Source organism: Saccopteryx leptura, chromosome 2 (genome assembly GCF_036850995.1).
Source record: "Saccopteryx leptura isolate mSacLep1 chromosome 2, mSacLep1_pri_phased_curated, whole genome shotgun sequence".
NCBI lineage: Eukaryota > Metazoa > Chordata > Mammalia > Chiroptera > Emballonuridae > Saccopteryx > Saccopteryx leptura.
Genome location: NC_089504.1, coordinates 58147432 through 58170248, shown reverse-complemented (window position 1 = coordinate 58170248; position 22817 = coordinate 58147432). Strand labels below are relative to the sequence as shown.

At 43.1% G+C, this 22817-nt stretch overlaps 1 protein-coding gene and 1 pseudogene across 6 annotated transcripts in view; one reads left to right on the top strand and one right to left on the bottom strand.

Annotated features, from left to right (window-relative positions):
• Window positions 1-22817, bottom strand: part of APBA1 (amyloid beta precursor protein binding family A member 1) — a 231849-nt gene that overhangs the window by 68590 nt on the left and 140442 nt on the right. For all 6 annotated transcript variants that reach the window (XM_066368017.1, XM_066368019.1, XM_066368020.1 and 3 more), the window contains one exon: window positions 2491-3798. In XM_066368017.1, the coding sequence (XP_066224114.1) occupies window positions 2491-3729 (1239 nt within the window). In that variant the 5' untranslated portion in view covers window positions 3730-3798. The remainder of the gene's footprint in view (window positions 1-2490; window positions 3799-22817) is intronic.
• LOC136392999 (high mobility group protein B2 pseudogene) lies at window positions 7337-7912 on the top strand (annotated as a pseudogene).

Here is a 22817-nt window from a genome sequence, read left to right as displayed (position 1 = left end):
TTCCATAATACTGTTAAAGAGGTAGCAAATGAAGGTCTTTCCTATATATTTGACATAATAGATGAAATATCTACAACCCACAAATTCAAATGGCTAAAAACTGGTGGAATATTTTAAAACACAGGTTTTTGGTTTTGCTTGGTATTAACTATTCACAACCTAGTAAGCCCTACTCACCAATTTCTTAGCATCAAGCTGAATTTCTGACAGTATGGCTTTCTAAAGCACCATCCAATAGTCTACCTTTGGAATGAAATATCGTGTGACTGGGTTAAGATGTTGTCCCAGTATAAATGAAAAAAACCAGTGTAGGTTGTGCTGTGGGTTCATCATGAAGCTGCAGGGACAACATGGTTGATTGAGCCGGTCATTTCAAGGAGCTTGTTCATGTGAGAAAACTGATGGGAGAGTCCAGCATCTGGACTTAATGCTCCTGCAGCTTTTTCCAAGTTTCTAAAAGACTGTAGGACTCAGCCTCTTACCAGCTCCCTACTTTTGAAAATGTGCTCTATTTCCACTTTAGTTGCAAAATACTTGCTGCAATCCCTCCCTCCTAGCCCGGAGGGACCTAGAAATGGCTGGAAGTCAAGGGGAAGTCTACATGTGAGCACTCCTGTGTTTCAAACCTTTCAGAAGTGAATGAAGTCTGGAAAACAGAAGAGAGATACAGGGCATCTTGGAACTAACTGACCCAATGCTGCCCCCTTGCTGGGGAGGATGCAGATCCGTCCAGGACAGGTTTCCAGCCTCTCCTTAAAGGTGCCAGAGATATAATCTGCTAACAGCGAATGTTAATTGTTACTAAAACAGGAGGCGAGCAATACCTCTCTGACCTGCATAACCCATTCGGTATAAGTAAAATGAACAGCTTCCAATAACGGTTTCTCACTCCAAAAGATATACCGAGAAATAGTCCAGTGCAATCATAAAATGAAGAATTAAATGAAATTAAATTAACCTCTTGATCCTTATTTTATTCCAAGCTCTCATTTTAAATGAAATTGATTAAATTTTTTTTGAAGTGAATGGAAATGGGAGAATCAGAGCAGAAGGAGAATCTTTATAGCTAGGTAGCGAGGCAAAGGTTAGTCTTCTTGATTTACTCTGAATAGATTGTGACACCGAAGCTTGCTATGTTATCAGATTTCTTAGGGATTTCAAAATTGAAAAAATGTTGACAGGGACAGCAACAGCTTTCTGTAGCTCTTCACAAAAAAGCACAATTCAGTTTAAAACCAAAAACATGTCTTTTATGATCTGAGAAAGCTACCCTGGTGCCACTGGAAGTGAAAATTAAGCACTTATTGAAAGCCACGGTGAGGCACAGGTGGGTGAAGAACTTCAGAAACTCCTGGCGGGAAAGGGCTCTGAAATATTTCCTCTGAGGAGGCCACACTCCCTGCCCCAAACCTATCAGGAGTTGCTTTAAAGCATGGTTCTCAAATTGTGGTCCTGGGACCAGTAGCATCAGTATCACCTGGGAACCTACCTGTTAGTGACAATGTTGAACTTCACCTGAGCCTTGTGATCCCAGAAAACAGCAGAGGTAAAGGGCCTCCACCCTTCTGTGTTTTGGAAACAGTTTACAGCAAGGAACCCCTCCCCATATGACTTAGATATGACTCTCTCATAGGTGCCTCCTTGTTCACCTATGACAAAGCCAGACACAGACCCTCCAAATTATCACTCTTTACCTGACAAATGATTAGCTGAATTCTGGGTTAACCAGAACAAGATGCTTGTTAACCAATTTTTGGTTAAGCTTTTCTCCTTCCTCCAGGTCCCTGAACTTCTGCTAGTCCACAATCCCTCCTCAACAGCTCCTCCCAACAACAGGCTGGTGTCAGGTTAAAACATCTTCTCATACGCAATGTATTCAAACCATGCTTTCTTTCTACTTCTTCATACCTGTCCTTTCTAGTCTTGTTTACTCCTCCCTATAAAAGAAACCTCTTTTTGCCTAACCCTAGAGACCCTTGCAGAGCTTAGACTCAGAGATTCTCTTATTGCTAGTCCCCCCACCCATTACAACAGTACCTTTTCCTAACTGTGCAATACTCCTTTCTAATAAAGTCTCTCCTTATCAGTCAGAACTGTTTCTTTTTGTTTTTGTTTGTGTTGTTTTTTTAACATTACAAATTTTCAGGCCCCACCCCAGACCTGCTACATGAGAATGGACGGCGTTGGGAGGGGGTGCATCTAGAAACCCAGTTCTGAACAAGCGCTCTAAGCAGTTTAAGAAGCAGTGGTTCACAGCAATCCCTGCAAGGTCTGATAAACGCATTCAACACTTGAACTCCCAGCCACCTGTGTTTCATGCACGTTTAGGTGCAAACTATTTTTGAAGCTTACGGTGGACACGTTTTTAGCATCCCCACAGACCATCTATCTCAGAATGTCATTTCCCAATGACAAACAAGGCCACACGCACCCATCTCCCCTCCTGGGCGCGCGTAGAGCTGAGGACGCCTGAAACCCGCACGTACTTACATCTCCATCCCCTGGCCTCTGGTCGTCACTATCTCTGGTGGGGCTAATGTCCTGGCGCATGACCCAGATGGGCTCTTTGGGCTCGTCGGGGGTGTAAGGCGAACGGATGGTCCTGGTTTTCACCTCCTCGATAGCCTCCTTGATGTCCTTGATGGCCAGCGAGATGGCATCCCTCTTCTCCTTGCTGTACCGCTGCACCGGCTCGCCGCCCGCGGTGCCCGCCACCCGCTGCTGACCCGCCGGCGCCTGGGGCTCGGGGCTGTCCGGGAGGCCCCCGCCTGGGGGCGAAGCGCGCTCCAGGTCCTGCTCGGCCTCCGGCATGTCCTCGGCCGCCTTGTCGAGGCTCTGCGAGCTCATGCTCTGCTTGACCTCAGCCACAATCTGGTCGATGTCCTCCTCCTGCTCGTAGCTGTCCATGCGTGGGTAGGGCGCGAACTCGGCCTCCTTCTCGGGGCTGTCGGACTCGCCGTCGGAGCGCTCGTCATAGTGGTGCAGCCGCGCGCCCAGGGCCTCCTGGCGGTACGCGGCCGCCTCGTCGCGCTCCTGCTCGTACAGCCGCAGCCCGTCGCGCGCGTCCAGCTCGGGCGCGTCCCCGATCTCCTCGTACACGTGCTCCTGGAGGCCGCCGTAGTCGGCGTAGGGCTCGGCGTAGGGCTCGTCCTCGCCGCGGTGGAACAGCCGGTGCGTGTAGACGTACCCCGAGTAGGCCGCGTTCATGGCCTCCTCGTGCTCCAGCGAGTGGAAGTGCAGGTGGTTGGGCAGCGCGCGGCGGTGCGTGGCCTCGGCGTGCTCGGCCTCCGCCTGCTCCGTGTACTCCTCGGCCTCGGGCCGGTACTGCACGGCGTAGGCGCTCTCGTCCTCTGGGTCCTGGGTGCGCTCCGGGTCGTAGCCGTCGCAGGCCGCGGCGATCACGTCGCCCTCGGCCGTGTCCGTGTGGTTGTGGAAGCCGCTCTCGGTGCTGGCGGAGCGCGCCAGGCAGTCCCCGCGCTCCTCCTCCTCCTGCTGCCCGGGCTGGGCACGGAGGTCCTCGACGGGGCGCCCGCGTGGAGGCCGGCCCGCATAATGGTGCTGCTCCTGCTGCTCCTGCTGCTGCTGCTGCTGCTCCTGCTGCTCCTGCTGCTGCTCCTGCTCCTCCTCCACCTCCGGGCGCTCCAGGTCGGCCTCCACCAACTCGTTCACCTCCCCGCCTGCCGCCTCGTCGGTCACCTCCACCTCCGTGGCCCCGTCCAAGCGGTTCATGGTGGGCGTCTGGGACCAATGGGAGAGAGGCTGGGCCTGCTCACTGCGCTCTCATTTTGCCTCACCCTGCTGGAAAAAGCGAGAGGGGGAGAAGGGGTTGTTAAGTGGTTCAGGCTGTGGTCTTGAGCGGAGCACCAGCACGGCCGTAAAAACAACTGCTATTGATCCCTTCTGAATCCAGGTCAATTAAAAAAATTATTGCAAATTTAAGCTTGATCTGACAGCACATAGTTCATTTTCTTCGGAACCCAGTATCGTAATTTGTAATTACATATCTACTTGTTTAATTGCTTACTGGCTTTCTCCCTTCCCCAACCCTCCAACCAAGAGCCTCTTGAGCATTTGTTCTCGACCACGCTTACTCTTCAAGTTCCATTTCTGACGTATATGAATAAAAAGTACTACTAAATTGAATGGCCAAATGACACATTTTCCATTTGGTAAGGGATAAAACTCTATAAACTAGGACCCTAAATAACTTTGGAAACGAATCTTTAAAATTTTCGAAATGTTTTGAAGCCATTGCTATCAAAACATATAAGCAGCCATTCTGAGGGATGTGATCAGCCACCAGAGGGTTCTTGTCCTGTCACTGCTGGCTGTTACTTGGCCAGGTGGCATCATTTTCTGGTTTTCCATCAGGAGACTAGACTCATTTAATGGCTATTACATAGGGAAAAGAGACTCCTTGGTCAGATAAGTTTGGGAAATGCTGACTTAGACTTGCCATTTTACTGTGAATATTCAAGAGCACGAAGATACAGAATTCAGGGTTTCCCAAACTTGTTTGACTGGGAAACTTCCCTGCCCCCGCACGCCCTACCCCCAGACCAGAGTTCTGACAAATACATTTAAAGAAACACTAACTAGCTCACTTCCCCCATACACCATGGATCTAAAATTCTATGAATTACCATTATAGCCAGAATTGGATAATATGCCTAACCTCTTTACCCATTTCCACTGTTCCTAAGAACAGTGGCTATGGACTAGGTATAAGAGAGCTTTCCAAAAGCAAGTGTGAGTCTCCATTCAGACTTGGATGGATACTTAATGCTCTGAACAGAAGAGGCAACTATTGTGCTGGGGGCGCCCACTGGTCAGGTGGCTGCCATGAGTGGATCATGGAAAGAACAAAATGAATATCCAATACAACACATGGGTAAGAACAGTTCACCCATGTTTTCTTTGTAAGGACTCTGAAAAAGACAAGAGATTAAAAACTTTATGAGTACAAATCTAAGTCTGATAAACACAAAGCAGGTATGCACAGAGAGGGATACTAAACACACCAAACACTCTTGGGGTATGAGTGGTCTGTGGTGTGTGAGCTGTGTGTGGTCAGTGTTAGAAATACAGTAACCATTCAAAGCACCCGAACAGCCAACAATTCATGACAATTTCTCGTAGAACTGACCTAATCACCGTCTTTAGTGAAAATAGATTTTTCTATTTTATATGCATTAAAAAGCAATTTTCTCTTACTGTGGGTTAAAATTGTATTTGACCAATGAATGGTATCCTCTCACAGTGCATTTATTGATTCAAAGGAAATGGGATTTCCATGCATGTGTATACACTAAATCATGGTAAGGAAGGTTGCAAGAAACCCGTTCTTTGGTGGGAAATACTATTATGATAATGTAGTTTGGTAAAGTGGAGCTTTGTAGTCACTGAGTGCATTTTCCTTATAAACCCCATTCCAAGCCTCAGGGGAGGAGTTATGCATGGAGTGTTTATATTTTACTCATGGCCATGGTTTCAAGAATATAGTTTGGGTTGTGATATTGACAGCATGTTAATAAATAACAGGCATTTTTATTTCTGAGGACTCTCCCTAGGACGAAGGCAACTAGCAACTTTTAAAGATGAAGCTGACACTGGTGGTCACACTATAGGTAGCACACAAGAAAACTGTCCCTCATACTCTGCCAATTTTGAGGGTGGTATTATTTGTAAAAGAATATTAAGGCTGTGAGAATATATACAGGGTTTAGCAAAAGTAGGTTTACAGTTGTAGGCACGCAAAACAGAGTTTATTCTTTTATTATTTATCTATTAATTATTCTACTATTTGCCATACAAACAACAGAAAACCTACCTTTGCCCAACCCTGTGTTGGCACAACCTTTTTGAAAAGCAATTTGGCAAGACAAACTAAAATCTCCAAAAGGTAACATACCTTTGCTCTGGTAATTCTACTTATAGAAATCTCAAATACAAAGCCAACTACCTAACCTTTAGACGTGGACAAAGATGTTTCTCACAGTATTTGCTTTAAAGCATGAAATATTAAGTGCTAGAATGTATTAAGTACCAGTAAGTGCAGTGCTGAGCATGTGAGTGTCATATTGCCATCCAGGAAGAGGTGAATTTTCGTGCTGAGCAGCTCCACCTGGGGCACAGCTCTCAGAGTCAGCCTGCCACAGCTGAACAAGTCAGGCCTCCTCACCTTCTCTCCCCGCCTGGCTCCCACCTTCTGTATTTCCCATATGGGTGAATGGCAACACCAGCCACCCAATCGCCCAATCTCCACACCCAGGAATCATTACGTACTTATCTTTTTGCCTCACCTCCTTCTCTGAACCGAGAACTGAGTGCACCGTCTTAATAATTTTTCCATCACCCTCACTTCCAACTTGGTCTTTGTCTGTCGTGCCTACACAACTGTTCCCTTGACTAGTTTCCAGCCCCCTCTAGTCCATCCTCCCCACTGCCAGCCTGATCTTTCTAAAATACAAATCTCAATCCCATAGCCCTACTTCTCAAACTATTTGGCCACTCCTCTCTTGTGCATAGTACTAATGCTTAGCCAACCATATACTAGGCATTGTAGGCATATTCTATATAATGAGTCATTTAATCCTCATATATGCCTATGAAGAGAGTATTCATTTATTTTTCCTTATAAAGAGTATTATCAGCTCTTTTAAAAATAAAGATAGGGAGGCACTGTGGGGTTAGGTTGCCTGGGTCACCCAACAGGGGAGTGACAAAACTGGCAGAACGGGTGTCTGACCCCCGCTCTCTAGTCTGGGCTTTGGGGGCTTGAGTCCTACTCCTAGCAAATGTAGCCCTTGGGCCATGTTGCTATTCAGGCCTTACCTCCACACATCACCTGTCCCTGTATTCTAATACTCTCAAGTCCGGGCATTGGCCCTTACTGCTTTCTCTACCCTCAGCCTATTTTCACCTATAACTTTTCTTTAGTGAATCTTTCTTCTCTTCCCAAAAGCAAGTTCATCCTTGATAAGTTTCGGTCCTGTGCTGGCCTCCAGGCGCTGGGGCAGAGCAGTGGCCAAGCCAGGCAGGCTCCTCTGATCTCAGAGGCCCACCATTCTAGTGCATGGGGGAGGGAGCGATGAAAAGGAGAGGGAAGGTCCTGCACGTCAAGTTGCCTTTGCACAGAGAGCTCTGCAAAACAAGAGGCTGAGGATTGGCTTAGCCATAAACCAGTTCACCCCGGAGCTCAGTGAGGGAGGCCTCTTGGTCAGACCCGGCTGCAGGGTGCAACTCTGAGGAAAATCTACCACCAAGTTTTCGCCCCAAAGATAGACGCCATCTGTCAGCCATAGGTAAGGGAGACCCCAACAAGCCGAGGGGCAAGATGTCCTCGTACACCTTCTTCGTGCAAACCTGCCGGGAGGAGCACAAGAAGAAGCACCCAGACTCTTCTGTCAACTTCTCCGAATTCTCCAAGTGCTCGGAGAGATGGAAGATCATGTCAGCAAAGGAAAAGTCAAAGTTCGAAGATATGGCCAAGAGTGACAAAGCTCGCTATGACAGGTAGATGAAAAATTACGTTCCTCCCAAAGGTGATAAGAAAGGAAAGAAAAGTGATCCCAATGCTCCTAAAAGGCCTCCATCTGCCTTCTTCCTTTTTTGCTCTGAATATCACCCAAAGATCAAAAGTGAACACCCTGTATTGCCCATTGGGGATACTGCGAAAAAACTGGGTGAAAAGTGGTCTGAACAGTCAGCCAGAGATAAGCAACCATATGAGCAAAAAGCAGCTAAGCTACAGGGGAAATATGAAAGGAGACTGCTGCATACCGTGCAGAGGGCAAAAGTGAGTGGGAGAGAAGGGTCTTGGCAGGCCAACAGGCTCAAAGAAGAACGAGCCAGAAGATGAGGAGAGGAAGAAGAGGAAGATGAGGAGGAGGAGGAAGATGATGAAGAATAATGGCTGTCCTGTAATGTTGTATGGAGTATGTTTGTATGCTCAGGGAATTTTTTGGCTAAGAATGTGAATTCAAGTGCAGCTCAATATTAACTTCAGTATAAAAACTGTACATATTTTTGTATAGCTGATAAGGTTCTTTGTAGAGAAAATACTTTTTTAAAAATACAGGTTGTAGCTTTCTGAGGGGCTACTACATGCAGTTAGATTTTAAGGCTTCTGATGTTAAATGTTTCTAAATATTTAATGGTTTCTTTAATTTCCTGACTTGTGTATGGTGGCAAAGCAGACTCAGAATTAGTTTCATCTCAGTAGTAAATTTTGGATTATTTAGAATGTTGCATTTTGTTTTTTAAAAATTTTTTTGTAATAAAATATGTATATTAAAAAAAAGAAAAGGAGAGGGAAATAGACAATAATTATGTTAATAAACAAACAAGGTCATTTCAGAGAGTGAAAAGGTTTATGGAGAAAATAAAACAGGGTAATGGCATAGAAAGAGAGGGAGGAGACGGGGTTATGTAGATAGTGGCCAGAGGAGGTAATATTTGAGCTGAGGCCTGAATAATAAAGAGGCAGCTGAGTAAAAAGAGCTAAGGACGAGGCCTTGGGGTGAGAAAGGACTTGCTGTGTTCAAGGACAGAAATAATCTTTATGAAGTGAGTAAGGGATGCTGTAGTGGGTTGTGAGAACAGAGAGGGAGGGGGCTGGGTAGAACAGGGTCTGGTACATCAGGGTAGAAAATTTGGATTTTATTTCAGGTATAGTGATATACTGCTGGGTTTCTTTTCTTTTTCTTTCTTTTTTTTTTTTTTGTATTTTTCTGAAGTTGGAAGCGGGGAGGCAGTCAGACTCCCACATGCGCCCAACCGGGATCCACCCGGCATACCCACCAGGGGGCGATGCTCTGCGCATCTGGGGCGTCACTCTGTTGCAACCAGAGCCATTCTAGTGCCTACAGCAGAGGCCACAGAGCCATCCTCAGCACCTGGGCCAACTTTGCTCCAATGGAGCCTTGGCTGCGGGAGGGGAAGAGAGAGATAGAGAGGAAGGAGAGGGGGAGGGGTGGAGAAGCAGATGGGCGCTTCTTCTGTGTGCCCTGGCCAGGAATCAAACCCGGACTCCTGCACGCCATGCCGATGCTCTACCACTGAGCCAACCGGCCAGGGCACTACTGGGTTTCTTTAAGCAGGGGAGTGATAAGGCCTGATTAACCCGTGCCTTGTTCCCACTGTACTTCTCTATTGTTATTTATATGTCATTATTATAGTACCTGTCATTCTGAGTAACAATTCTTTATAATATGAAGTCCTTGGGAAAGGAGGACTTGTCATTTATCTTTGATTCCCCAGTGCCAAGCACAGAGAATACACAGTAAATAGTTAATACATTTTTTACTGATTAAAAAATAAAACAATGATTTCCCCCAGTATTTGTGGCCTTCTGGACATTGGCATGCTCAGCCTTTGGAGAAAAACTCATTTTGTCTTACCATCTTGAATCTTTGCTGCCTCATCTGCCCATGCAACCTTGTCCACCTTCTGATGCTCTAAGTGCCCGAAGAACTCTAGTGACTCAACACTTTCCTGCATTTGGCTGTGTTGCTCCAGTCAGCATTTATTGGACATGTACCGTGTGCTGGGCAAGGCAAAGGATATACAAAAGGTTCTAAATGGTGGTCCCAGTCCTCAAGGGTAGACTACTTCAATAATTATAATACCTGGTGATTAGTGCAAAACAGAAATAGGTTTCAAGCTACAAAAGGATCTTACAGGTAAAATAACAGCACTGCATTGCCTTTGAGAATCATGAAAGTGCTGCTGTTCTTATAGATTCTGCATTGCATGAGCTCATAAACATCCCAGGAACTAAAGCCTAAGAGAGGAGGAGTGCCATCATCCAGTCAGTGTACCCTTAATTATGTCCCATATACCTCTGGAGGCTGAGAGTGGAGAAAAAGCAGCTGGTTGAAGAAAATTTCTCTGCCTCTACAGAAGGCTAGGTGACCTGGAGTACACAAGCAAGACAGCCCCTGGGCAGGAGCCCCTACGCAACATGGGGAGGGGGTGCTGTGGCGTCTTGGCTGCAGGGGTGAAGGAATCCAGGCCACCAGTAGTGAAGTACAGGTGGCTTTTTGACCCCTGGTTCTGGAATATTCCACAGCCAGAATAGAAAAGGTGTCCAAGGGGAGAGAACTCCACCGAAGTGCACTAAGAAATACAACATTTCACATTTCAGCAGTTAAACCCAGGTATCTCATGTTAGCTGAGGTTCATGTTGGTTTGGGATTAACAGAGGGAAGGCTGTAAATTACTTTGGTTGATCAGTCCCTAAGTAGTCATTATAAGAATTTCCAAACAGACTCTCCCTTTTAACATATTCAGAAGTGGTTTTAGAAAAAGGGCCTTACTGAAGACAAAATGCGATATAAAAAGTAACAAAAGGAATTATACTGGGTTATTAACACAAAGGGTATTGTGGGTTGGGGGTGGGGGTTGCATGCTGGTAGTAATGCAGGTGTAGAAAATACACATGAGGCCCTGGCCGGTTGGCTCAGTGGTAGAGCGTCGGCCTGGCGTGCAGAAGTCCCAGGTTCGATTCCCGGCCAGGGCACACAGGAGAGGCGCCCATCTGCTTCTCCACCCCTCCCCCTCTCCTTCCTCTCTGTCTCTCTCTTCCCTTCCTGCAGCCGAGTCTCCATTGGAGCAAAGATGGCCCGGGTGCTGGGGATGGCTCCTTGGCCTCTGCCCCAGGCACTAGAGGTGCTCTGGTCGCGACAGAGCGATGCCCCAGATGGGCAGAGCATCGCCCCCTGGTGGGCGTGCCGGGTGGATCCCAGTTGGGCGCATGAGGGAGTCTGTCTGACTGCCTCCCCGTTTCCAGCTTCAGAAAAATACAAAAAAAGAAAAAGAAAAAGAAAATACACATGAAAGTAAAGGGTGGAGATGTGGGAATAGAAGACTATACTAGCTATGCTCTCTCTTGAAAAAAAACCCAAGAATGAACAACATGATTCCATTTATATAAGTTTTTATACTTCTGCATATATTTTAGAAGTACAATTACTTCCTATGGTCTTAATGAATGAGCCTCATCTCTCCCCACTGCATTTGGGGGGAAAGTCCCATTTCTTGGGACTGCAACCTGTTTTAATCCACCTGTGCACATGCTGTTCCAGTCAATGTGACATTTGCCACCAACCCATTGGAGGGGCTGCCATAGACCCTGAGACTGTGGTGATATGTTCATTTCCACAGCAACAAATAGTTGGGGTTGTCAAATAAGATTAAGCCCTGGACGTAGTGTACACACACACATACACACACACACAATCTACGCTGGGGAATTAATGGTTCTCACTAAAAAAAAAAGGATGATAGAATAAGAATACCTAGATATATTTATCTGTCTTCACTACCCTATAAATATGTGTTCTTTTCATGAGGTAGATCAATTGTGAAACATCTGTAGGGAATCCAAAGGACATCAGGAACCCCATTCAAATCATCAGCTCTTCTAAACATAATGCATCTATTAACAAGAAACAGTAGCATAGTTCATTAAAGTGTAATCTCCTTTGATTCAGTTGGAAGTTAAATTTAGCGATACTGGGTGGGAGTCAAGGTAAATCCAGCACACACATTACTCCTTCTTAAAATCATTTTCAGTTTAAAAAAGTTCACACATCAGAAAAACCCTCCTCACACAGAACATCTTGTCTTAGCAAAATGTTCTTTTGTTTCTTCTAATATCGTTGTGCCTGAAATTGTAAAGAATGGCTTGGCAGATAGTATTGGTATTGGTTTCACAGTGACTTGAGCACCTGAACTGAAGGAATGTTGCTGAACAGCTAGATGTCAACCTGAGTGAGGTTTCTGTAGTTAGACCTGAGGGCTATGTCCTTGGCTCTATCCAGCATCATTGAAGATGTGTGAGCTGGCCATCTTTAGTTTCCCCTCCAGAGCTTCTCTACACCTTCTCCACCCTGCTCTGTGCCCTGCGAGGTTGGCCTTTTTGGGCTGCATCAGTACCTCCCTGATTCTCTTGGGTTTGGCCAGTGGCGAGACATCAGAGAGAGGGAGGAGACTGCAGTTGGGATAGTTATTCACCCAGTTCCCTCCCTAAAAGGCTGCCTCAGACTGGCAATGTCCCTTGTCTGGAGGGCACAGTCTCTGTCAGGTGGCCCTCTCCACCTGATGGCTCCCTCCCCTTCCCTTCAGACTTATGAGTAGGAGGGGTGGTAGGATCCTGCCAAGTCCACACCCTTGTCAATAGCCCCTCTGTTTCTTGGTCTCTCTCTGCATATTACCTAACTCGAGCGCCCTATTTCCTGCTGGGACCCTAAGGGATAACAAAGTTGTAATACTTGTGTTAGTAGAGGATAAAAAAGAAATCACTAACTAGTCCAATTAAAGACAAGTGTAAAATGAGAAATAATACAACTATAGTAAAAATCAGGGAGGTGGCACCCTAAAGGGAAATACTGCACTAGGCTGTGTCTTCCCAGATCTATGGCATTGCCTCTCCACAAGCTACATGGCATTCATAGAATTAATGGAGAAAATCACACAGGAAGCATAATGGGCATAAAAACCAACCTGCCTGCCTGTGTTGGATCCTCTACAACTTTCTTCTACCAACAGCAGAGACTACTTGACCTTCTACTGCTCTAGTCCATCAACTAACTGGAGCTCAGCCCATTCCCAGTGTATATGAAATCTTAATGTTAGACCTGGCTTTGCCCCGCCCTCAAGAATTAGGACACAGATGCTGATCTTTCACCCTGTGATTTGGATTGTCCCCTGTGGACAGATTGTCCCAATGTTGGCTGCTCATCACCTTGCATACTCCATTTTCTGAATCAAAAATACCAATAGCTTGTCTGGATGGCCACTGTTGATGGTTGCCATATCCCCTAAAGATGGTGAATAGCTTGCTGGACTAAACTTTCATCTATACATGTAGCTGAAAGACTATACTTTCAGGGATTATTTCTATAGTTTGTTACATGTAGCTGAATTTGCCTTCTAGCACTTGCTCAACATGGGTGGGTGTGTCCTGATTCTTCTCAACAAGCCTTGGTAGACTATTTGCAGACATGTTTCAAGGCCTTTGCTCAAAACACACTGGCCACTCCCTTATTGGAGCAGCTTTTAAAGTTAACTTATGGGATTTTAAGTTACCAGCAAATAGTGTTCAATATTCTATAGTTATATTTTGTCATATTTGAGTTTTGACCACAAGGATTAGCTTCCACCTTATTTTTATTTATTTATTTATTTTTTTCATTTTTCTGAAGCTGGAAACAGGGAGAGACAGTCAGACAGACTCCCGCATGCGCCCGACCGGGATCCACCCGGCACGCCCACCAGGGGCAAAGCTCTGCCCACCAGGGGGCGATGCTCTGCCCATCCTGGGCGTCGCCATGTTGTGACCAGAGCCACTCTAGCGCCTGGGGCAGAGGCCAAGGAGCCATCCCCAGCGCCCGGGCCATCTTGGCTCCAATGGAGCCTTGGCTGCGGGAGGGGAAGAGAGAGACAGAGAGGAAAGCGCGGCAGAGGGGTGGAGAAGCAAATGGGCGCTTCTCCTGTGTGCCCTGGCCGGGAATTGAACCCGGGTCCTCCGCACGCTAGGCCGACGCTCTACCACTGAGCCAACCGGCCAGGGCAGCTTCCACCTTATTTACAAGAGTTAGCCATGAGTAGTGCTTGATAGTCTTCAAATATCAAATCAATCTCTAATGGATCATCCGACCGTCCACTATACTTAATGAGGTGTTACAGTAGTTAAGGGGATTGATGTGGGGAACAGACTGTCTGAATTTGCATCCTGGTTTTACCACTTACTACCTCTTTGACTTTTGATGACTTATTCATAGTAAATGCTCCAATTTTATCTTTTCTAAAATGGGGATAGTAATAGTACCTATATCACTGGATTATTGGATGATAGAAGTTAATATATTCATATATAAAATACTTAGAACAGTATCTGATACATTATACGTGCTATTTAACAGTCATTGGTGCATTTTCTGCATATCCCATAATCCATATTTAACACATATAGTTTTAACACAATATTTTAAAAAAATAAAACAATGTTAATATAAATGATTTGAACACATTACATTGATTAATGCTACCCTTTCCCCAAAATGGTTATGTAAGGCTAGAAAACAAGAATTTAACCTTCTTTAAATGCATTTTGAAATAAGGCTGAGTACAAATAAATCCATTAAATAATAATCACGAACCCTGTACTATGCATAAGCCAACATATGCTGCTCACAAAAAGTTAGGGGATATTTCAAACTGAATATGAAGCGATAAAATATCTCCTAACTTTTGTGAGCAGTGTATATGGTGCTTTGTATGCTATGTTTCTAACCCTCAAAACCATCCCAGTGGGAATTATCTCCCTTTGCTAATTTTGAAGCAGAATCTCAGACAGCTTAAATTATTTTCCCAAGGTCACTCAGAGCTGAAAGGGGTGGAGGTAGCCCCATCTGGCTCTCATTGTCCATGTTCTTCCTATTACATTCCCCTAAGCTCGTAAAGTGATTTGATTGATTTTTTAAAACAAACACCTACATTGGTATAATCCCTTTTCCACGAGTCACCTTGGCAGACTCTCTTCTAACATGTTCCAAGGGTACTGCCTTTGCTCAAAACACTTCGGCCACTCTTGTATTGGAATTGATTTCAAAGTTAATGTAAAGTTTTTTGAAGCTACCAGTTAATCATTTTCAATATTCTATAGTCATATGTAGTTACATTTGATTTTTAACTTCAAAGAGTATTAAACAGCTTTATTACCCACCTTGCTGACAAGATTTGGCTGGGAATGCTATTTGATGTTCCCCAAATATCAACCCTATCCCTAAAGGTTGACGATGTGCAGCAGCCAAGATAATTAAAAAGACTGGTTCAAGCGCTGAAGTCAATTCCAAAAGAGGGCTTTAAAAATTGTTTTGGCCAATGGCCACATCTTTAACATAAGCTTTTATCCCTGCAGAGTAAACAGAGGGACATAGGCCATTTGGATGAATACATTCTCATGTGATTAATACAAAATCAGGCTCATTACTTTCATCCACCTTGAAATCTGTGTAATTGTGGCGAACACTTAACCAGGCAGGAAAATGAATTCCTCCACTTGTATTAACTCAGACTTGCCAACCCTAAAGCTCTGATCACAGCCCAGCCTTTGATTAAAGAGAAAAGTCTCAATTTATGCAGACTTCCTTATTGTCTGGCTCTTTATCTAGCACTTTAACAATCAAATCATTCATTTATCACTCTGATCCCAATAAAATACATGAACTAAGCTTAAGGCAATCATGGAAACTCAGAGGGGAAGTCTTGCAAATTTTATAGAAAACTCAAGGCTTATTCTCTGGAAATCAAAACCAATTAAAAGTCTATCTGAGTTTGTCACATGCCTCTGGTATAAGATCAAACATATCTACATAATCTATATTTATTGAGGGTTACAAAAACTTGGCATTTTTTTCTTTTTTGGCATTTTTTTCTGTTAAATTCCTCCCTTCATGCCCCCATACAACTCTCTTTCTTCACCCACTATTTTTATTATCTCTGTTGCTACATGACCCTCAGTTTAGGGCTATTAAATCCCCAGTTACAATCCATTTCCACTATTTTCCTGATACTTCTGTTATTATACAAAAAGCCTTGTAGACACAGTACCATAGTGTTAAAGATAGCAAATCTCTAAAATCAGTTCAGCTGTTAGTTTTCAGAGGCTCATGACTTCATACTGCAAAGGAGAAAGAAACGGGGACCATCCGGCTGAGGATGAATTGAATGTAATTCATTAAAATGTACTCTTTTTTTTTTTTTGAGACCGCATCACCTTAAATTTACTGCTATTGTTACTTTTACAAATTATTTGGCTCATTAGAAAGTCAGTTAACGTGCTTCCTTCTATCCTCTCCAGTTTTCTGTAGCTTTCTCTAGCATTTTCTTTTAAAATTCACACCAAAATGTCAGTCACAACCCTAATTATCAAGCTTCAAATTAAGTTCTGTTTCCAAGCTTCTTTTGTATTCACAGGTCAAGAAAGCAGCACTGGAAATGCTGGCATAGCCCTCACACATTTGTTCAGTTATGCCCCAAATCTGATATTCACTAGATAATTAAAAACGCTGTATCCCAAAAGGCTTGCTCCCTGACAGCTCGGCTTCATAACTCCCCAAATCTATTAAAGCAACTATTAGTTAGCAACATTGGTGATTACTTAAATTTGGATTTGATGAGCCAGAAACCCCATATTTATTCAAAGCCTCTCACAATAATCAACTCTCTAAATTGAGTCACATTTCCAAAAAGTTAACAGGGAAAGAAATGTAATGTGGGGAAAGATGAAAACTACTTTCTCTTAAAATTATTCATGGATAGTCTGGAAAGTCTTAAGGGTCCATGTCATTGGACATGTCTACTAGAATGTAAAGAGAGGGTGTCTGCACTATATATTGTCCTTCTAGTTAACTGATCTCATTTAGGCTCCAAATATGTATAGATGAATGAAATTCAAACCCAGTTTTTTAGGACCAGAACTTTTCAGTCATCTTGAGACATAAGCTTCTCCAAAGGAAAATATTTTTAATTTGCTTTATTTAAAAAAAAAAAAGAATCCCTTTCATTATTGCAACAACAACAAAATAAAGTACCTAGGAATAAATTTAATGAAGGGGTAAAAGACTTGTACTCAGAAAATTATAGGAGATTGAAAAAAGAAATCAAGGAAGGCACAAGCAAGTGGAAACATATACTGTGTTCATGGATAGAAAGAATTAACATTATTAAAATGTCCATACTACCCTCTATGGTCAGTTAATATTTGACAAAGGAGGCAAGAATATACAGTGGAGTAAAGACAGTCTCTTGAGAATATTGGACAGGTACATGCAAAAAAATGAAACTAGACCACCAACTTGCACCATTCACCAAAAAAACAAAACAAAACAACCACCTCAAAGTGGGTAAAAGACTTAAATGTAAGTTGCGAAACCATAAAGATCTTGGAAGAAAACAAAGGCAGTAAACTCTCCGATACCTTTCGTAGCAATATTTTTGCCACTATATCTCTGTGGGCAAGTGAAATAAAGGACAAAATAAATAAATGGAACTATATCAAACTAAAAAGCTTTTGCACAACAAAAGACACCATTAACAAAATAAAAAGACAACTCACTCAATGGGAGAACGTATTGCTGATATGTCTGATAAGGGGTTAATAACTAAAATTGATTTAAAAAAACTTCTAAAACTCAACACCAGGAAGGTAAACAATTCAATTAAAAAGTGGGCAACGGAAATGAAGAGACACTTCTCCAAAGAGAACATACAGATAGTCAACAGGCATATGAAAAAATGTTTAATGTCACTAATGCAAATTAAAACCACAATGAGATACCACCTCACAACTGTCAGAATGGCTCTCATTAAGAAATCAACAAGCAACAAGTGCTGGCGAGGATGAGGAGAAAAGGAAACCCTCCTGCACTGCTGGTGGGAATGCAGACTGTTGCAGCCACTGTGGAAAATAGTATGGTGTTCCTTAAAAAATTAAAAATGAAACTGCCTTATCACCCAACTATCCCACTTTTAGGAATATATTCTAAGAATCCCAAAACACTAATTCAAAAGAGAATATGCACCTCCATGTTTATTGCAGTGTTGTTTAAGTAGCCAAGACATGGAAACAGCCCAAGTGTCCAACATTGGGTGAATGGATAAAAAAGCTGTGGTACATTTACACAATGGAATACTACATGGCCATGAAAAAGAAGGAAATCTTACCTTTTGCAATGGCATGGATGGACCTGGAGATTATTGTGCTAAGTGAAATAAGCCAGAGAGAAAGACAAATATCATGTGATCTCATTCATATGTGGAATTTAATGAGCACAAGAAACCGAGGAACAAAATAGAAACAGAGGCAGGGTCACAAGGAACAGAAGGACAGCTATCAGAGAGAAGGGGGATGAGGGGACAGGATCAAAGAAGGTGAAAGGATTAGTTGAATTATATATATATGTAACCTAAAGATATGGATGATGGGGCACAAGTCACAGAGGGAAATGGGGGCTGGAGGGAGAGGGAGGGGAGTAAAGGGGGTGAAATGAGGATGGAAAAGAGACTTTGCATGGGGCCTGGGGGGCACGATGTGGGGAGGTGAGGGTGTTATATTGAATGGGACACTTGAAGCCATGTTAAATTTAAAAAATAGAGAGATTTAAAAAATATAGATTTTGGACCTGGCTGGTTTGCTCAGTGGATGGAGCATTGGCCCAGTGTATGGACATCCCAGGTGTGATCTTCACTCAGGGCACATATGAGAATTCACCTTCTCTCTCTCATCCCCTCTCGCAGCCAGTAGTTTGATTGGTTCTAGCACTGATCCTAGGTGCTAAGGATAGCTTGGTTGGTCCAAGCATCGGCCCTGGATGAGGGTTGCTGGGTGGATCCCAGTCAGGGTGCTGTGGGAGTCTATCTCCCTTCCTCTCATTTAAAAATAAAATAAAGATTTTACTGAAAATTTCATAGTGAAGACTGAGGTGAGAGATTATATTGCACACCATACCATTATCCTCCAAAAAAACCCTCATTGGTTAAATTTTCCCACATCTTTCTTTTCAGTCATCTGCCACAGTGCTTCTCTCTCTTGTGAACCTTCCGCTACATTCCTGAGCCTTCATGGGTCTTGTTCCCTCCTTCAGGATCATTACAGTCCAATGAAAACATAATGCAAACCATGTATGTAATTTAAATATTTCTAGTACTCGCATTAATAAAGGTAAAGAAAGTACAATTAATTTTAATAATACAGTATACAGATGGCTCTTGAATATCAAGTTTGAACTGCATGGGTTCACTTATATGTGGAAGTTTCTTAATCAATATATCCAGTACCATAAATGCATTTTCTTCTCCTCACGATTTTCTTGATAACATTTTCTCTCTCTAGCTTACTTTGTTGTAAGGCTATAGCACATAATACATATGATATACAATATATGTGTTAATTGACTGTTTATGTTACTGGTAAGGCTTTCTGTCAACAGTAGGGTATTAGTAGTTAAGTTTTGGGGGAGTCAAAAGCAATACATGAATTTTCAACTACAGGGGGTCAGCAGCCCTAAACCCTGCATTACTCAAGTGTCACTGTATTTTATTTTACCTAATTTATGAAAAATATTATCATCTCAACATATGATCAATATAAACATTATTATTGAGACAGTTTCCATTCTTTTCCTTTTTTTTTTTTTTTACTAAATTATCAAAATCCAATGTGAATTTTACATTTACAGCACGTTCAATATCCAATGTGGCTGGTGGCTACCACACTGGACAATGCAGTTCTAGATTTTCCTTCTAAGCTTCCCAACTCTTTCCTCTTCTTTTGCTAACAATTTAGCTGTGTTCAAGCTCTTCGAAACCGTATGCCATCACCTTCCCCCACCACCCTGTTTAACAAACAAAAGACCCTCCAGTTATTGGAATTTTCTATCCGAATAACAGGAGATTGTGAATAACAAACAAATGAGTAAATGAAAAGGCTGGTGGCTGCTGTGACCCAGAACCAAGTCATATACTGTCTAGTCAGCTCTCCCCAGGGGACTGGTCCCATATTTCTCCCTCCCCGTCTTCACCACTGCCCTTTAATCTCAGATGTCTTTGGATCTGGAGTCCAGTGCCAGCGGCCCTGCTCCATTCCCCTCTCAATTACTCCCAGCCTCACCTTCCCTTTCCCTGCTGTCCACACACCTGTACCCATCATGGTCATGGCTGCAGCTAACCCACAGCTCCTGCCCTTCGGCGCCCAGGGCTTCTGCTGCTGAGAACAGCAGAAGTTGCTCAAAGATTCCTCAAACAGGCAATGAGGCCATGGGGAGGCCAGGTGAAGTAAGAATAGAGGGAACTCTTTACTGTCACCTGGGGGAGCGGTGGGCAGGGGAAAGAGAATGCGAGAGATTGGGGAATCAAGTCAGAGGCAATGTAGAACAGTGGTTAAAAACACGCACTGAATCAGACTGCCTGGTTTCAAGGTCATTTCCAACAACACCTACCAGCTATGGGACCTTGGTTAAGTCACTTAACTTTACCGTGCCTCAGTTTCTTCTCTAAATCAGGGTAACAACAGCATGTATCTCATAGGGTTATTGAAGAGTTAAATGAGATAATATAATGCTAAGAACAAGAACAAAAAATATACTTGTCAACCCTTAGAATATATAACACCGAGTAAACGCCAATGTAAACCATGGACTCTGGGTGATAATGACTTGTCCATGTAGTTTATTAGTTGTAATAAATGCACGGCTCTGGTGCAGGATGTCCATAGTGGGGGAGACTGTGTGTGTGGGACAGGAGGCATGTGGGAAATCTCTGTAGTTTGAGCTCAATTTTGATGTGAAACCTAAAACTGCTTTAAAAAATAAAGTCTATGAAAAATGTATATATTCATTATTTTAAAAATATTTATTTATATATGTATTTAAAATGTACATTATATTGTGCATATTGTATTTAATATTCAGAGGTGGGCAAAAGTCATTTTACAGTTGTGAGTACGTGCAATATGAAGTTTATTCTTCTTATTTATTATTGTATTATTTATATGTATTTCAACTGTAAGCCCATTTTTGCCCACCCCTGTATATTATATGTTAAAATGTAGATACATAGATATAACATAAATATTATACATATAAATATATTTTATGTAAAAAATATATAAATATATCTATATTTTCGTATTTAAAATATGCAAGGTATGTTCCACTTTAAAAACTACTCTACTTGTCCTCACTAGAGCTGAAATGACATGTGGGTTGGCCACACTCGTCCTAATTCTAAAACCCTATGAGTCCAGGTGTGGGTGGCAGGAATCTCACTGGTGCAGGGAGTCTGGCTCAAAGGCTGTTTTGTGATGCATGTGTAACTGCTATTTCTGGATCCTCCAGCCAGTCTGGTGTCCACACTGTGGGCTTCTGGCTCACAAAGTGCTTGCTCAGACATTGGTAGCACTCGGCTCACATCTGGCACTGTGACTCCCCAGCACGCTGCAACCAAGCCTCATTTTTTTTTTTTTTAGCTTGCGCTTAGGTGAGCTAGGTAGCCCTTGAATTGTTCTGTTCTCCCACAGCATAGCTGCCCGCTTCTGCTTACAATACCAACCTCTCTGACCTAGTGCTGCCCACCCCCATCCAGCTCCGGCTCAGGAAAGTCACAGTTGTGCACAGGCCAACTGTTTACATCCCTTGATTTGCAACCATAAATTCTTAGTGCCTGTCCTCATCTAGAAAATAAATCAGTGAAGGGTAATTTGAAAGCATCTATCCAAATTTCCACTCTGAGTAATTTGTGTATATATATTCATGCATAGTTTGTGAACTGACTTTTGTACAGCTGTATTTAAATTACTAAAGGATAGCTTGAGTTCACAAAAGACCTGAAACAGGTAAAATGTCCATGTGAGGAAATTGGTAAAATAAGTTATACATAGGATTCTATAAAACATAAAAGGGTCATCTTTATGTACAGATAATAGAACTCCCTGATAAATTAAAACAAGGTCAGAGCAGTGCGTAATAAGTATCATCACAAATGTAGAAGAGGAGGGAAAAGAATGTGTATGTGTAAAAATCTCTGAAATGAGAAAAATCTAATAGCAGTACTGTATAGTTATTTCTTTTGAGTGTGGGGAGAATGAGGGAGGAAACTAGGCAGATAGGGGACCAGGGAGCAATGAAAGCTTTTTGCCCTCTGCTTTTTTTGTCCTTCTTAATGTTTGAACCATGAATCTATTAAAAAAAAACCCAACTAAATATGTAATAAAAATAATCACCTGTTCTGCCTACCTCATGAGGATGGTGGTTGCTTTATGGGGAAATTTATCACCTTTGTTGTCGAGGTGGGGGGCTTTGTGGTGGGGCTGATAATCTGAATCCCTTTACAACCTTTGTCTTGTTACCTACTGATTGAAAATTCTCACCACATGTCAGCTTTCTTGCGGCCATGCTGTTATTCTGCCTCTGTTTTTCTTTGAGCCTTAGTATTCAAGAGTGATGTCTCTGTTGACAGACTGCAGAGGTGGCAAAAAGAACGATAAGAGTTGCTGTGCTTATGTAGGAACTCCTAGTCAGGCTGTGGTCACTTGTTGGCACTCCAGGAACTCAATCGTTATTCGTTCACTGATGGATGGGATTATACAGTGACAAAAATTTAGAACTGAAAGAGCTGGCGAAGCCCAACAAGTCCCTCATTTACAGATAAGGACACCCATGAGTGGAGAGGTTGCACCTTGTGCAGTCACACAGGTGTCAATGAAGCTGGCACCCCGGGAGCAGCACGTTGCCCACTCTCTTTCATACCTCCTTCCACTGTCCCTCCACAATGCCAATTTATTAATTTACAAAGAGGACATGCTATCTAGTTACGTTACAGAAGAACGATCTTCTAAATGAAGGAAAGTAATTACAAAAAGAGGCGTGATTAAATGAGATCAGAATTGGGAAAGGAATGAAAACTATTCAAACAACTCAAAGCAAATCTGATCAACATGCCCTTCTTTCTATCCACAGAACACCTGACTTCCCAGGGTTCAGAATCCGCCTGTCCTTTCTAAGGAGAGAGCAAGCAGTGTAGGTCATTTTATAAATGGCTATTTGAATGTAGAACGTAGCAGAAATGGTTTGTTTCCACCAAAAATTTGAGCTCACCCTTCATAAGGTAAAACTGTCGCCAAGAACTACATTTCCAAGTCCTCCTTCCATCCTGATGAGACCAAGACGAGCTCTCTCCACGGGAATGAAGGTGGAAGTGAGGATGTCCTTTCTGGGCCAGGCCATTTAAGATGTGAGTTTGCCTTTTCCACG